This window comes from Larimichthys crocea, chromosome XII (genome assembly GCF_000972845.2).
Source record: "Larimichthys crocea isolate SSNF chromosome XII, L_crocea_2.0, whole genome shotgun sequence".
NCBI classification, from domain to species: domain Eukaryota; kingdom Metazoa; phylum Chordata; class Actinopteri; family Sciaenidae; genus Larimichthys; species Larimichthys crocea.
In genome coordinates, this window is record NC_040022.1 from 18,180,873 (window position 1) to 18,198,541 (window position 17,669).

A 17,669-nucleotide genomic window follows, 5' to 3' on the forward strand; every position below is an offset into this window, starting at 1 on the left:
GTGTGCGAGAGAGAGACAGAGACGAAGAGTGCATGACTGTAAACTGATGTGTCAAAGTTAACACAGAATAACAGTTTTTTTTTGTTTATTTTATATTTATTTATATTTTTTTGTTATATATATTAGATATATATCATTTGATATGTGCTTTGTCAGCCTGTGAGAGAGGAGTTAGGTGTTTAGGCAGCAGGGGGAGAGGCTGAAACACCGACAGGAAGAAAAAAAAAAGACAAAAGCTTAACTTCCAACCCCCTGACACTCCACCAAACAATCCCAGTGTGTCACAGAGACAGAGAAAAAAAGAGAAGAAGGAGTTATATAATGACCCTTGATGCAGGGTTCAGCTTGCATGGGGGAGGGGGACTGGAGTAGTGGTCGCATTGCATCCAGTTCCTGCTGTCAGATTGAATTTGTTGCAAGGCAGGGTCCACCACAACTCATACAATGCGGTACCGAGCACAATACTAGCACACACACACACAAGCAAAACCATTTTCCTGATTAGTGTGAGAGCCGGCAGCACTGATTCATGGGCTAGTCCTGTCTGTCTAACTCACTCTAGCACATTTCTCTCAGTGAAGGCATTGCACTGCAAGCCAAGCCCACTGGCAAAAAAAGCTGCCCATGTTAGAAAGCTGAGATTGACAGCTCGACTAGAGGAAGTGTTTCGGTGCAGGATGGAGGTGTGTGTGTGTATGTGTGTGTGTGTATGTGTGGGGGGGGGTTAATGATGAAAAGCTACACTTTATAGATCTATGCGATGTACACAAAACTCACTTCAGCTCTTCCTCTGAGGGGACAAGCACACAATCCTCCCATTGTTTAGGAAAACTCCCATTTCTGTGCACTCAATTAGCGCCCCCCCCACCCCCCACCCCATTTGTTCTCAGTCACTCCATCCACAAGCTACCATAGCAACCCGCACAGTGAGGTTGGTCACATCAATGGGAAGCAATCCCTACACTCATCCAACAGCCTGCGTTTGTGATAATTCCCCAGGCACAAGGCAACGGCATTTCCCAAGAGTCCACGTGGAGGTGAAACCCTTCAGGCAGCAGCTGGTCACTCGGCATGTCGGTGACACCCACTGTATGCATGAGACACTCAAATCATCACAGGCAGCTGCTGATCGTTTAAGTTTTTAATACAAGCCCTTTTCACATCACATTTTCATACAGTTTGTTAAGACACTGTACAATCACACAAATGCATTACTTATTATTATTTTCCAGCAGCTTGGGAGGACATTTGCCATTCATGGAATGTCATTTCCATCTGAGCTGTTAATTTTTGCACTACACATGGCGCCACTTTGCATAGCAAATCTTTTAGTAAATGCAGAAAGAATTATAATACAGTATTGGGAAAGGCAAAAAAAGAGAAACATTTAAAAGATACCCAGGAAGAGCTGCCCACCTAGAATTTGTGAGCTTTTTAAAATCATTGTGCGACTATTTGTAACTTTGTCATCAGAGTTCATCAAGTAAAACACTTGAGTCAAAACATTATCATATGACATCGTCATGGCTGTTCCCCATGGATCAATTCAACAATAAACACAAACTGAAATAATGACTACACAACATGGAAGGACAAGGACTGACACTTACTACTGTTCACTTCTGTTTTATGTCAGTGTAGTTCATATTTATATCCCTGATCACTTCATTCCCAAACAACAGAGCATGCAGATGCTAATCTGTGTTTGGGATTTATGTGTGAGCTTGTAAAGCTAAATGTTTGAATCTGCCACATATACCAAAAAAAAAAAAAAAAGAAAACCTCACAGTTGACTTTAACATATTTTCTAATTGACTGCCAATGAAGATGTGTGCTGCATCAAAAGGAGCCAGAAGCATTTCTCTCCATGCGCTGAAATGCTAAAATCCAGTAGGATTCCCTTGGACAGCATAAAACATAATAAGTCTTTGTTCAAGTCATATTTAGATAATATAATCCTCACATTTAATACATGTATGTATTATTACCTTATAAAGCGTACAGCTATAATCAATGATTACATGAATGAATAAAACTGCATCAGATTTTCATAAGGCATGTGTGACTGGATATTTTTCCTTACAAAAGGGACTCAAATTTTCTTGAAATGACAAAGTGAAAGTACTGTTAAATTATGAACAAACTAGTGCATAAAAAATAGAGTAGTAGTATCGGCACAGACTAAACTGTGTTTGTTCAACGTCATTTTTTGCTTCCTATTTCAAGCTCTTTAGATCTTGAGGTGTTGGGAGCTGAAGAGTCAAGTGCTCCCCCCCCCCCTCACAGATCATGTGTGAATGTGATATCAATGAGTTTAAACTGTAGATCCATATTAGCATGTGACATGTGGTTGCTATGGCAAGTTTCATAAATGAATAAGCTGCAATTGAAGTGATTAGCGCCCCCATGTGGGAAAATGTTAAAATGTTACTCCATCTGGATAAAAAACTGTAATACGAAGAGGCACCAGTGGCATGAGATGTGGAATGAATACAGCATTAATTTTTTCTCTCTGCTACATTGTGAAAGTAACTGTGGAGTAACTGCATGTTGGCAACAATTCAAGGCTGTGCAGGTGGTGAATGTTGTTGATGGCCTGTCTCAGACGCTTAGTCCAACATATATAGCTGATGACTGCTATAGCTCAAAATTGTTTTTCGTCTGCTCTGACATATACCCAAAACTCAAGTCCTGATCATTTGTTTGTGCATCCAGTGTCAAGGCTTGTACCAATTCATGGAGCGTCGGAGAGCTCTCTCCCAGCTCTGGAGGACGGGGTTGTATTCCCCATTTGGGGTTGAACAACCATTGTTGAGTGGCCCTCTGGGCAAGAACACATCGTCAGTGTTGTGCAGCTTCTTCAGCTCTTCCCTGGTTCTCCAGAAGCCTGCAGTGACATTCGAAGACAGATGTACAACAGTATTAATACAAACCCTTTAAAAATAACACAGGTGTGAAATAGCAATGGCTGAAAGTGATGGAGATTGTTTTACATATCACCCAACACCATCAGCTACTGATCCTCTAAACACTAATGTGTCTCAAACATGTGATTCACATTATTCAGTCATCAACACCACCTACTTTTGGCCCGTTATAAAACAACAAGAACAAATCCATCTTCTCTGTGTTTGATTTGACTAAGCACAGACTAATGTATAATAATCAAATTACATAATGTGAATAATTAAATGCAAAACGGGTTATATAACACGTAGCAGCATTTGATTTTGCTGCTTCTGCCAGCACTTAGAATAAAAATAGGACTTTTGATCTGAACTTTTCAAACACAACTCAATGTCATGTACTTTTGATCTGAACTTTTCAAACACAACTCAATGTCATGTCGCCAAATACTGAAATAAAAACTAAAACAACTGCAACACTGAGGTCAAAAGAATATAGTATTGTTATAAAATGACTTTCCAATACAAATGTTTAGCATAATGTACATGCTTGTATGGCAACGTGTGTCCGCATACCGGCTCCAAGTCCAGCGACAAACGCAGCCCCTAAACACGACATTTCACGGTGTTTTGGTCTGGTTACTTTCCTGCCAAACAGGCTTGCAGTCAGCTGCATGACGAAGTCATTGGAGGAAACACCGCCATCCACCCTGAGACAGAAAGAAAGACAGATAGAGCATTCAATTACACTGCAACTCACTTTTCCCTAACAGTATCAGAGAAACATACACCCATAATGCATTGCCAATAAAACCTGAACTGCATTAGTAGATGCAGGGTACACAAGAGTCCACTCTGTTACACCCAGTTTGCTGGCTAGAATCCAAGTGCTACGATCAGATATGCAGTATAAGAGGGGTTATCAGAGGGTTGTGAGGTGAATAGGAGAGTTAAATGCCTACAGTGTGTTGAGTCTGCTTCACCTGCACAGCAAAATTACATTACTATAATCAGATCCTGTTTAATACACACAGTGGATAAAAATGTACCTGATCTTTGTGATGGGAATGTGAGTTTCTCTCAGCATCAACTCATACAGCTGCTTGTTTCTGCAAAATAATGAGAAGAATGAGAATGAATGATAAAGAAGTTTAAACAAAAAAACAAGCTCTGCAAATTGACTCACCTGAAGGCAACAGACTCCAGAATGGCACGGACCAGGTGACTTTTAGTGGTGGACGGTTTGAGGCCCATGAAGGAAGCACAAGCTTTGGGATCATTCAGAGGAGCCTTTGGATAAATATGGAACATATAAACATGTTAATAAGAGAAAAAGTGCCCTAAAGTGTAAAAAAGTATAAATTGTATTTGCATTAACGTTAAACTCAGCTAAACCTCTGCTCATGGCTTTGCATGGTTACTGTATATAGCTCTTCATACAACCATTAGAAAACGGAGTTTGTAATCACATCTTTGCATGTAAACTGTAAACATTCAGTACATACACTTACAAATGCCAGTTCACAATGGAGGGCAGAGAAAAAAAAAAGACACATAACCATGTTACGGAGAGAGAAACACACACACACACAAAAAACAAAAGACAAACAAACATATGAATTCCTGTATTGGTTAAAAATCCAACCACATAAAGAAAACACTGTTCAAAATATAAAAAGCAAATACATTATTTGATACAGATACACTGACTGCATGCTGTACCTGCAGGCCACTGAAGGACGGGACAAAACACACTCCGTTTGAGTCACTGACACTGTAAGCCATGGCACTGGTATCCTGGACATCAGAGAAGAGCTCTACAACAACAACAACAACAACAACAACACACACACGTTTCACACACAATGTCTGTGGCTAACATATTCAGTGAAAAGAAGATAAACTCTTAGACACGGGTAACTTCCACTGATTCCAGCTGACTGATCCCACATAAAACCTTTAAACTACCAGCCACGATTTCCTGAAAATAAGACGAAGAAGTAATAATCACCAGAACTATTGCATACCACTCATCACTCACCCAGCTCCTGTGCCCATTTGATGGCAGTGCCTGTGTCTGCTGCGTTGCCCTCGGCCAGATAAACCACCTCTGAGCCGATCTTCCACCCCACCAAAGGATACAGACCTACAGAGGACAAGCACGGGCTTGTAATGCGCCTGTATAAACAAATCTGGATATATTTATCTTCATGTGTATTTCACTTTACCTGCTACGGATGTATGTGGTTTGCTACCGGTGTTGATGTTCATGAAGGTGCCTGTTCCCATGGTGATCTTGACATCACCAACGTCAAAGCAGCACTCTCCGAACATGGCTGCCTGCTGGTCCGCCATCTACGGCAGAGAGACAGAAAAAGTCATTTATATGTTGTGGAAACAAAAATCCTGAACAGGTTTCGTCTCATCTGAACAGAAAGAAAATGTCTAAAACTTCTATGATGGCCAATAAGGGACGATCCAAGTTTGACTAATGTGTCACTTAAAGCTTCAATGCCCAAATAATCAAAGCAGGTCACTGCACTTTCAACAGGAACTCTTTCTTTCTATTCACGAGCCACATGTTAAACTAAATAACCTAATTTCCTTTTTACAACATAACAGCAGGGACACGCTGGCACGACTGCAATGAAAGAGTTGCAATCAGAGATCTGAATAACACAGATAACAAAGTGTGTGACCTCGACAACTCACCACTGACATGATGGGAATGGGAAAGCCAAAGATGGACGTGTCTGTGCAACCAAAGTCATGGCTGATGCATCATGAGGGAGAAACAAGAGAAAAATCTTCAGTTCTCTAATGACCAACTGCAGGCCATTACAGACTGGGAATGACTATAATAACAGTACAATATTCATGCTGATATGCTTTGCTTCACAGTGATATTCAAACAACCTGTAAGTATTTCACATTTACATAACTTCAAATAGGCTGCAAATAACAAAACGCGCACACAGACATAAAGACAAAAATTAATCTGACTTGTCACACCAGACAGCTTAAAAGGAAACTGTATAATATCAGGTTTCTAACTTTTTTTTGTGACCACTGTAATACAAAGAAATATGTATCCAGGGCACTGTGTCAAAGGATGCATGTAGAATTGTGAGCAGTCTAACTGAGATACCTGAAACTAGAGGCCTGAAGAGATAAAGGTAGGTATACAGTATTTCAGAAAAAGAGATAGAACAGTCCATAAACAAATAACAAATAATAACTTTATGTGGTGGAATTCTTTAGTTTTTTTTCTTATGAACGCTCAGATTATTCTCACAACCACTTGTGTGCAACCCAACCCCGAGAATAGGGGTGTAATACAGTGTAATACTGAAAAAGTACACTTGTGTTAAATGCAATAACTTTTCTTTTACAGGCCAAGACATGGTTAAAAAAAAGCTTGACTCACCCTGTGTTTTCTACTTTGGGGAGAATAGAGAGAGGCAGAGATACAAGAGAGCAGAGCATTCCACTCCAACACATCTGTGAAAAAAGTCACATGAGAGTGATATGAAAAAAAAACAAAAACCTCACACCAAAGACAGGAACATTGAATAATAATGAAACAAACAAGACCTGATAGGTGTCGAATATTCCTGTTGCACTGGCATTAGAGTAGTCTGTGGCATGGATTCGTCCTAGAAACAGATTCAGTGACAGAAATTATTGTGTTTAAAAAAATCCATTTCCATAACAGTTAAAGAAAAACTTGTATGAGTTGATGGACATTTATTTCCCAACTCCTCCTCTCCCACAGGACTTAGCTAAAACATTTCTAAGGAATTTCAGGCAATCGGTGATACAATAGGACTGGTAATAAAGAACACATTGTCAAGATCCTATTGGACTGAAATGCAATCCACTGGAATAATTACATATTACTGTACTGTTTTCTAGTTTTCTAAAGAAAGTATGGTCATAGTGAGAAGGCACATGGGGTCATGGGTGTCATATGAGCTTCACAGGTCCACCCACCATTTGTGAGTTTGAACAGGAGCCAAGTGTCTATTGTTCCAAAGCAGCAGTTGCCCTCAGCAACTGCTTGACGCACCTGGAGAAGAAACAAACATGATGATGCACAAAAGAGAAATGCGGGCTGTGCTGATAAAACAGATTTGGACTGTTGGTTTGACAAAACGTGTGGTATAGGAAACAGTGATGGATACATACACATAATACATAATAAAATAATCAATGAAAAAAACAGGTGACAGATGAACTGACAACAAAAACTTGTTTTTAGAAGTCTTAAAGGTAAACTGCACCACATCTCATATCAGATGAGACAACTTTACTCAAGGTTTGAACTTTTCAGTGCTTACCATTTCTGTATTCATTAATTTGAATTTTTCTCCATTAAAATGTTGTTTTGGCTTCATTAACTCCTGAAACTTCAAGCTGTTCAAACTGTCTGTCTCTTTGAATAGTTTGTATTTAAACTGTGGCTGAGACCAGCAAACATACCAGCGGTCAATGTACACCACTGGTTTGAACTTTAGCTTACACACACACAAAAACACACACACACCTGCTTGTAGTGTGTTAGGGCCCAGACAAGGCGGAAGGTGACATGTTGAGTGGAGAAGAAAAGACTACTTGCTGCAAGTGACCGCTTCTGCCTGGTCACGAGGTAGACCACCTTCATCGCCCCATGGATTACCTAAAGATGTCAAAACAATCCAAAAAACCACACTGTATGAAGGGACCTGACATCCAGCACTGATTACTACATCTCTTGTTTCTTAACTTCCAAACTTGTTCAATAAAAGTACATGAGACTGACTTTCAATGTGCAGGATCTGTTCCAGGACTTCACCAGGTCTGCAGCCCTCTGGTCCTGCCAGCTGATGAAGTTATGAAAAGGAACCCCAGTTCTCCTGTCAAAGTGAGAAAAAGGAAGTGAAATGAACTATTCTACAGTGGTCCTCCTGAAGTCATATGAACTTATTTGTATTCATTTTACCTGTCCCATGTTGTGAAGGTGGCTCGTTGAGTGGAGATACCAAGGGCCTCTATCTGAGACATGTGTATGTTTGCAACTATATCATGAGCAGTAGCACAAACACACACTAACATATTAAAAAGGGTACAGGGAGAAAGAGCAAGCGATCACAAGTAGAGATTACTGTATACTTTTAAAAGACTAATCTGCTATGTAAATGAATGCCTTTTTTTTTAATGAAGCCATAGCAGATTTTCAATGGTGATAATATCACTTCAGTTAGTTAAGCAAGGAATACTTTGACTGATGAAACAACACAGCACAGTTTAAATAATCGGAGTTGAATCAACACCTTCTGACAGAATATTAACAAAATATGAGGATGATGTGCTTATAATAATAATAATAATACATTTTATTTCATAGATGCCTTTCTGTCACCCAAGGACACCTTACAATAAATAAAAGTAGACAGCAAATAACAGAAACAAACAAAAGAACCATAAACGTATACCAAATTACAAGAACACAACATTAAAAACAGGTTAAAATATGACAATGCAATTAAATCAAATGGAAAAGACTAATTTAAACCCCAGTCCCCATGGTGGTGAGACAGGCGGAGGGGACAGTCAGGTGATTATTATTAATCACCTATAATATATAATATATTATTATTAATAACACTGTTATTAACTGCAGTGCTTCCTATTGGATGGGTAGCCGGAAAAAAAAAAGAGCAAAATGGACATTTTTATGTCATGTATTGCGAGATGAGCAGCACGTCATCAGTTCTGCATTTGTAATACACTGTGTCAATGAACATGAAAAATGAATCACATCCTGGCTAACCCCTCGAGTTCAGATGTCACACTGCAGAGGTACCTTGCACAGCTCCCTTGACCACAGTGATGAACCCCGTCCACAGCGCATCTGGGTCCATCTCAACATGTCCTACCTCTGGATACAGGGGAACAACCTGGATGAAATATTACCAGAACAACAAGAGATAAATGCATAATACATAAATACATAAAAACACAGAGATCAGCCTCTAAATGATCTGGCAAATGTGTGTATATATAGAAAGAGATAAACACCTTGGTGATGCATGATCCTCTGATCTGTGCCTCCTTGTCATAGATATGACATCTGATTGACGTCGTGCCGACATCCACCGACAAAATAAATGTTTCCTTATTGAAGCCGTTCCTCTTCGTCATTCTTGTGGAGAAGTTTGTCCCAGTATTCCTCAGACTGTCCTCATGTTCAGCTCACATTGGTATACAGGAGCTTATCTGAAGTGTCGCGTTCAGCTGCAACTCGACCTTTGTAACAGAGATTCTCGTTTTACCTGCTCGGATCAACACATAATTATAGATTAGCTCCCACGGGAACTGAAGACACGCACACTGAGTGAAAAAACATGTGTAGGCTCAGTTGTCCAAAGACTTTCGATTCTCCCTGGTGACAGTCTGAAGTACGAGTTGCCCAACTCAAGTCTCAAGAGTTGAGTTAAGCTAATTGGCTAACTGTAAGGAAATTTAGAAATGAGCGGTTTGTAGCCTCCAAAAACACCCAAATCTATTTTTTCTCGCTCAATATTATTCACTGTTGCCTCATATTTACCCAATATGTGCTCATGGCAGGGAAGTCGATACACCGTTTGTGTACAGAGAGGAGAACGCGGAGACTGTAGCTCTGAGTCGCGTTTAGGGTAAAGAAAACGAACCACACGGGCACCCGTAGTAAACACACGCATGCGCAGTGACGAGACGCCGTTTGCATGTGTTTAGCTCGACACGCGTGTTTTCACCGGTCAGGACTCTCTGTGCTACTGCCACACCAAACATGGCAAAAGCAGACGTAAGAATTGCGCTACTTTACGTTTACGTTAACGAAGCTTTACCGTGCACTCAGGTCAATGTTTACAGCTAATGTGTGCTCGCTCTTATTAGCTGCAAACCAACTAGCCGCTAGCCAATGGCTGGTGACAGTCGTGTTTGAAATGGTTAACTCAGCGTGTTGATGTGTGTTTGTTTAGTCAAAGCGACGTTATTACATTTAATTCACTATTAGGCTGAAGTGGTGATCGACTAATCGACCAGTCGTTGATGTTGACTTGCATGAATTCTGATTAACTCTTAAACCTTCAGATATTTATCAATGAGAACAGCACTCTGCTAAAGAGTCTCACATGTGACGATCTCCTGCTTTTACTTGTGATAAGATATAGGGGGGTGTTGTTAGACAACACCATGTGATCTGAAGCCATCACTTTGTGTTTTGTAATGTGTTATAATGTTTGTGTCTTTTTCAGGTTGCAAGTTGTCAGAAAAAGCAAGACAAAGAGGACAGCGTTAACACCGGCAAGTCATTCCTTACATAGTCATTATACAGTTCAGCACGACAGGACTGTTGCAAAATATGCTCCAACCACGACTGCTGCTGACACGTTACTCTGTGTGTGGACATTTTACTCTGTCTGTGGACACTTTACTCTGTGTGTGGACACGTTACTCTGTGTGTGGACACTTTACTCTATCTGTGGACACTTTATTCTGTCTGTGGACACTTTACTCTGTCTGTGGACACTTAACTCTGTCTGTGGACACTTAACTCTGTCTGTGGACACTTTACCCTGTCTGTGGACACTTTACGCTGTCTGTGGACACTTTACTCTGTGTGTGGACACTTTACTCTGTGTGTAGACACTTTACTCTGTCTGTGGACACTTTACTCTGTCTGTGGACACTTTACTCTGTGTGTGGACACTTTACTCTGTGTGTGGACACTTTACTCTGTCTGTGGACACTTTACTCTGTGTGTGGACACTTTACTCTGTCTGTGGACACTTTACTCTGTCTGTGGACACTTTACTCTGTGTGTAGACACTTTACTCTGTCTGTGGACACTTTACTCTGTCTGTGGACACTTTACTCTGTGTGTGGACACTTTACTCTGTGTGTGGACACTTTACTCTGTCTGTGGACACTTTACTCTGTCTGTGGACACTTTACTCTGTCTGTGGACACTTTACTCTGTCTGTGGACACTTTACTCTGTCTGTGGACACTTTACTCTGTCTGTGGACACTTTACTCTGTCTGTGGACACTTTACTCTGTCTGTGGACACTTTACTCTGTCTGTGGACACTTTACTCTGTCTGTGGACACTTTACTCTGTCTGTGGACACTTTACTCTGTCTGTGGACACTTTACTCTGTCTGTGGACACTTTACTCTGTGTGTGGACACTTTACTCTGTGTGTGGACACTTTACTCTGTCTGTGGACACTTTACTCTGTGTGTGGACACGTTACTCTGTGTGTGGACACGTTACTCTGTGTGTAGACACTTTACCCTGTCTGTGGACACTTTACTCTGTCTGTGGACACTTTACGCTGTCTGTGGACACTTTACGCTGTCTGTGGACACTTTACTCTGTCTGTGGACACTTTACTCTGTGTGTGGACACTTTACCCTGTCTGTGGACACTTTACTCTGTCTGTGGACACTTTACCCTGTCTGTGGACACTTTACCCTGTCTGTGGACACTTTACGCTGTCTGTGGACACTTTACGCTGTCTGTGGACACTTTACGCTACTTTACGCTGTCTGTGGACACTTTACTCTGTCTGTGGACACTTTACCCGGTCTGTGGACACTTTACCCGGTCTGTGGACACTTTACCCTGTCTGTGGACACTTTACACTGTCTGTGGACACTTTACACTGTCTGTGGACACTTTACTCTGTCTGTGGACACTTTACTCTTTACCTATCAACATTTTAAATATTGTAGTGTATCATATTTATATAGTATGTTTATATTTATTTACATTGTAGTGTATCATATTTATATAGTATGTTTATATTTATTTACACTGTGATACCTATAAAAGTATAAATACTTTATAGTGTGTATATATACCTGACACAACCTTGTCACTACTTTAGCTTATTTTTATTCTTTATGTACACTGCTGTTACACAATTGAGCTGACTAGTTCCTCTCGTCCAACACATTTTGTTGTATTATTGACCCTGTGTTAAGCTGCATATGACAAATAAACCTGAAACATGAACTTGTTTGGCATAACATTAAATCAATCATTAAATGATTGTTTCAGAAGGACAGACAGAGACTGCCTCTTCAAGCGAACAGACAAAGGATGCTCCTGTAGAGAGCACAGAGATGAAACTGGAGGAGGAGAACCAAGATGAACAAGGTACCACAAACGCATCACATATGATGTCTTCATTGAAAGTCTGAGCTGTGTCAGTAACGACACTGCATCTTTAGATTCACAGATGGACATTGAAGTAAAAGGAAGTAAGCCTACTGTAACTGTATCCTGGGACCAGAAGAGTGAGGAAGAAAAGGAGAATGGCAGTGGTAAGAATCAAACATTACCATTGCATCACTTGTTTTACAGAAAAGGGATGATTGAATTGCTTTTTTGGTATTTAAGTTGCAGCTGTTTTGTTAGATTTGGGTGTTGATACCAAAAGTACCCATCGTTCAGTTTTAACGGTGACCCTCTTCCAGCTTGAATGGAGGCTTGTCTTTGTCTTGTCTTTAAATCAAGTCATGACTCTTTTTGCCAGGGGAATCGGACATCTCTTTAGATGAGGAAGTCAGTTCTGCAGAGGACATCCCAAGTGAGAGCACAGAGACAAATGTGAACCAAGAGATTCAGGAATCTGCAGGTACTGCAAACATGATCACACAAATGTCTCACAAATGTGAAATTCAGAGCAGTGTCGGTGACAGAGCTTCCTCTTTAGAATCTGAGGAGGACACCGTCACTGGAGAAAATGAAAGTACACCCACAGAAACTGTAACCTTGGAGAAGAAGAATGACGAAGGAGAAAGCAAGGACATTCAAAAGAAAACCAAAAGAGGTAAAGAGGCGAAGAGGCAGCAGAAAAACATATTCATTCATATACAAGAATTAATGATAATGCGTAATCAGTGACACGATCTGTCTTACTCACACAAAACTCATGATCACATGATACCAAATGATATGTTAAGGTCATGAGCTTCCTCTTTGTGGCACTCAGCACACTCAAATTTTACCAAAAAGTACTCAAAAATAAAATATTAAATACACTGCAGCCTTTGGAAACTATTCACTGACATTCAGATCTAAAACACTAAAACTGTGAAACTAATACAAGTTTTCAGTTCTGCTTTTAAAAAAAATAAAAATCTTCACTGTAAATGCGCCTATAAACATAGTTTGTTGCTGCATCTAAGGTAGTATTTACTAGAGCCTGACTCATTTTTGAGACTGATGCGGATGTTAAAGGAGGTAAATGAACTGATTATGTAATAATGATAATATGTGAAACATTTGCTAGCATTTGCAATATGGCTATGCAGATGTTCTCTGAACAAATAGCTTTATTAAAGGATATTTAAGTTAAATATTAAGTTAAAAGTAGTTAAATACTTTAACATACTTACTGACTCTAGTTGAGATTTCTGAGAGACACTTCATATCGGACAACATATACACTGATTGATATGTCTGCGATAGGCCGATATTTAATATAGGTCGGGCTCTTACTTGAGCTTTGTGACAAAGATTAGTGTGGTAGATAACTTGTGGTCTCCTGAAACATAAAGTTAACACATCATTAAGTGTGACAGAAATCCTACACACTGTCAGCCACTTGTACTCACCTAATTTAGTTTTGACGTTGTACAAAATAACAAACATCTTCTGTTGGTTGTAGAAAATGGGAAACGGAAGGCCACGTCTACAGATGAGACCTCCCCATCGAAGAAAACCAAGCTCATCAATGACGGTATGAACTCAAATAATACAAACTGCTTTGTGTTTTGTTCTATAACATGCCTAATGTTTACATATTTCACTGTCTTATCTTGTTGTAGGTTATTGTCTTTATGTTGGTAACCTGGACAACTCTAAAAACTTTAAAGACGTTAGAGAATCATTAGCAAACTACTTCATGACTCGAAGTTTCCTGGTTCAAGACATCAGATTAGATCGGTCCAAGTGAGTATGCTGTTTAACTAACATTTTTATCTTACTTGTCTCTTTGGGCAGTATCTAGTAGTACTGTGAATTTATAAGGAATAGTGCTGCTACTTTAAATATTAAAACAACTCAAAAGCAATGTTTTGCTGTTGTAGAAAACATGCATATATAGATTTGGCCTCAGAGATGGACTTGACCAAAGGCTTGACGCTAAACGGAGAGATGCTGCTTGATAAGCCGATGAGGATCGCCAAAGCAAAGATCAAAAGTGAGGAAAATGTGAAGGTGAAGGTGAAAGCTTCAGCGGAAGAAAAAAGAGGTAACTAAACTAAATTTGTTTCATTGCACATAAATGTAAATTTTATGTAACCTGCTCTGACTTGAGGACTGTTCTGTTTTTAGCCGTCAGAGATGCCAGGTGTTTGTTCCTGAAGAACGTCCCGTTGAATGCGACAAAACAAGACATCATGAAAATCTTCCGCAAGGCCGCCGACGTGAGGTTTCCTGGTGGAAGTGAAACTGCAAACAGAGGGTAAGACATTCAAAAACCTACATTAAGGTTCACTCATGTCCAATCGATGGGTTTATTTAAAAATAAAATATTAATATTTAATATGATAGATATCTGTAATCTGTACTGAATGAAGTGTCCTTGTTTTTCAACAGTATTGCTTTCGTGGAATTTAAAAATAAAACCATTGCAAAGAAAGTACAGCAGAAAAAACGAGTAGCAAGGATCAGAGACCAGGTTTTGATCGTGGACCGTGTAGGAGAAGCAAATAAGCCTAAAGAGGCCCCAGCTAATGAGGACAACAAGAACAAGACGAAAGGTAAATTACAGGGCACTGTCCATGGCTGACTTGATACTATATTATTTATTTATCATTACCTAGTTATTTTCTGCCAGAACATCAGTCAGTGAAATCTTGTTGTATATTCACAAAAGATCTTTCTTCTTTCTCGCAGCTCCTGCGGAAGTTCCTCCAAATAACACTTTGTTTGTGAGCAATTTGTCTTACAATGTGAAAGAAAGCAACCTCAATAACGTCTTTAAAAAAGCTGTTAGTATCAATATGCCTCAAAACCAAGGCAAATCAAAAGGGTAAGTACATTTACATACACTGGTCTATTTTATTTTATTTTTTTTCTAGTGAACAAAGTATTTGACTGTTCTCAAGAAACATCTGATCTTCTCCAGATATGCATTTGTTGAGTTTGCAAATGTGGAAGATGCTGAAAAGGCCTTGCAGGCATCCCAAAAACTTAAGATCCGCAAAAGAGAGGTCAAAATACAATTCTACGAAAAGAGAGAAAAGACGGAGAGTGTGACAGGTACATTCTTGTTATATTATTCACATTTTACAATTTACCTGTCATCTAATAGTCAGACTTATCAGGCAAAATTGAGGTTGCAAAACAAATTTCTAGTATTTTTAAAGTCAGTCTGAGCCACGATGAGTGCTGAAATCTTGATACCTCAGTTGTTTCTTCCTGTTTAGCTCTGTCAGACACGCTGATCGTGAGAGGCCTTGCTGAAAAGACGACTGCGGAGACTCTGAAGACTGCTTTTGAAGGATCGCTTAGTGCAAGAGTCTGTATGGATAAAGAGACAGGAATTTCAAAAGGGTGGGGAGTATAAAAAACATTTTTTATTATCATATAAAAATGTTTCTGCGTTATTCTGGAGATTTGCTTCACACAGACTCATTTTATGCCACATTTTTCTCAGGTTTGGATTTGTGGAGTTTGGAAATGCCGAAAACTGCAAAGCTGTCAAAGAAGCCATGCAGGACTGTGAGATAGACGGCAGCAAAGTGACTGTGGAGTACGCAAAGCCCAAGGTAGAGAAGAAGAACCAGCCTGCAGGTCAACGGGCTGCCAGAGGTGGGGTCAAAGACAAAGGCGGAAGAGGTGGCAGCAGAGGAGGTAATGCTTTAGTTTAGTAGTTAAATTTTTCAGGAGGTGTCTACAAAGAGTGAAACACATTTTCAGTCACTGAAAATCACTGCAACAATTAAAATAGTTTTCTGTTAACATGCATTAAGTTAGAGTGAGATATGTGAAAGGGGTCACTCATATTAAACACAGAAGCAGGGATGTAACGATGCATCGTGACATAATTAAAAATCGGTACAAATGCATGACGATTCGCACCGGTTGACAAAAAAAAAATGAATAGCGATTCTTTGCGAAATGCGAGATAAGTAGGATATGTGCTGACATATAGCGGCAACACAAGCAACATGCAGCAGCATATTAGCTGCCACCACAGTGAGAAGCAAAGTAACGGTACGCCATCTTGTGAGCGAAAATTGTACATTACACCACTTAACACCAGTTTACTTGTGAGATTGTTTCCAAAGAAGAAGAGAGATATCTTTAATGTATTTTGTTGTTTAAGATCACCATGTAAGTTGCACTTTTTATAAGAGAACACAAACTGTTTGAGAGTTTCTGTAAAGAAAGCATCTAAGATTTTTTTCCCCTACAAATAAAGAGATAATTTTTATTTGGTCATAATTTGTCTGTAGCTCATTTAGATAAAAAAAAAATAAAAAATAGTGAGAAAATCGCATTGTGAACAAAAAATGGCGAACCGTATCAAGTCGTGAGTTGAGTGTATCGTCACATCCCTACAGAGAAGCTAACTGTGCATATCTCCTCATCAGAGCACTGTTTAGTCTCCTCTCTGAATGCAGCTCAGCATCTTTCACCTCATTTTGATTTCGTGTCTAGCAACTCTCAGTCTCAACTCATTTTCAGAATCTGCAGGCAGCTGTGCTTACAAACCACTTAATGCTCCCTGCCCAGAACTAAACAGTATACAGACACAGTCAGCATCTAAACAGGCAGATATTTCTGACACAGAGAAATGTTACCATCATCAGGGGACTGCCTTTTTTTTTCTTTATGTGGGTTTCAAAAACCGAAAGGGACTGCTGGTGTTTGCTGTCTTACTTTGGTTTTTGAGTAAGGAACTAAAACTTGATTTTTTTTCTTTCAGGTTTCAGAGGACGTGGAACTGGCAGGCCTCAAAAACTGGGACATTAAGGCTGACTGTTCTGAGTTTGACTGAACATACAGACTGTGCTAGGTTGTGAACATTTGTACACTATTATTAGCCCTACCTGATTGTAGGACTTGTGACACATTGTAACTTTTATATTTTGTACTTCAACAGGGCGTCCTCAGAGTTACAGGATAATAAGATTTTGTTTTCATAAATTTAAATTACAAAAAAACCCCCAACATAAATCCAACATATTACTAAATAAATCAACCTATTTGTAAAATAATAATTTATCCAACACTGATGAGAGAATACTAAGGACGGTCATGTCATCTAGCCGCCTTACATGTTACTGTAGGCCAGTATCATACGTTACAGTTTTATAGACTAAGAGTTCTAGACTTTTAAATCTGAGGTGTGAAAATATTGAAAACTTTAAAACTGTTAATTTCACAACTCTTATGAAACAATATTAAAGCTGTTTTCACTTCATTTGGGTTCATGTTAAGAGTTGATCATGTGTAATTTTCTAATGTGAAGATAAATGTATTTTAAACCAAACCAGCTGTGTTCTTGAGTTTTATTGTAACACGTGTGATTAAAAACCGAAAGGTTAGCCCAGGACTTTCTCAGATCTCAGCCAAGTCACAGGCTTGTGTCTTCTCTGACCTGAAATAACACCAGCCTGTGTCAAACATGCAGATTTCTGCACACAGTGGAGTTTTATTATTAAATGTTGTGGGGTTTTTTTATGTGTTGAGGAGTAAATATGAGACTTGAGAA

At 39.5% G+C, this 17,669-nt stretch overlaps 2 protein-coding genes across 4 annotated transcripts; one reads left to right on the forward strand and one right to left on the reverse strand.

Moving 5' to 3' along the window:
* Positions 1-1,126: 1,126 nt before the first annotated feature.
* On the reverse strand, positions 1,127-9,583 carry gk5 (glycerol kinase 5). The gene is made up of 16 exons (XM_010733305.3): positions 8,967-9,583; positions 8,752-8,845; positions 7,888-7,963; positions 7,708-7,801; positions 7,453-7,584; positions 6,900-6,975; positions 6,501-6,562; positions 6,334-6,407; positions 5,619-5,679; positions 5,135-5,261; positions 4,948-5,052; positions 4,629-4,723; positions 4,093-4,196; positions 3,956-4,015; positions 3,483-3,616; positions 1,127-2,887 (listed from the first exon to the last, which is right to left on the reverse strand). The coding sequence occupies exons 1-16, from the start codon at positions 9,087-9,089 to the stop codon at positions 2,718-2,720; spliced, it is 1,587 nt and encodes a 528-aa protein (XP_010731607.1). The 5' UTR covers positions 9,090-9,583; the 3' UTR covers positions 1,127-2,717.
* A 38-nt stretch (positions 9,584-9,621) lies between these two features.
* Positions 9,622-17,447, forward strand: LOC104920907 (nucleolin). Of its 3 annotated transcripts, none has more exons than XM_019259080.2 (16): positions 9,622-9,732; positions 10,187-10,235; positions 11,996-12,094; positions 12,169-12,261; positions 12,474-12,575; positions 12,654-12,770; positions 13,611-13,682; positions 13,771-13,894; positions 14,032-14,195; positions 14,279-14,408; positions 14,543-14,706; positions 14,843-14,978; positions 15,075-15,208; positions 15,376-15,502; positions 15,606-15,802; positions 16,881-17,447. In XM_019259080.2, exons 1-16 carry the CDS (start codon positions 9,718-9,720, stop codon positions 16,925-16,927), a joined length of 1,770 nt encoding a protein of 589 aa, XP_019114625.2. In that variant the 5' UTR covers positions 9,622-9,717; the 3' UTR covers positions 16,928-17,447. The 3 variants fall into 3 exon arrangements, with proteins under 3 accessions (XP_019114625.2, XP_010731609.3, XP_027140874.1); XM_010733307.3 differs by having other exon boundaries at positions 11,999-12,094; XM_027285073.1 differs by lacking the exon at positions 12,654-12,770.
* Positions 17,448-17,669: the final 222 nt, after the last annotated feature.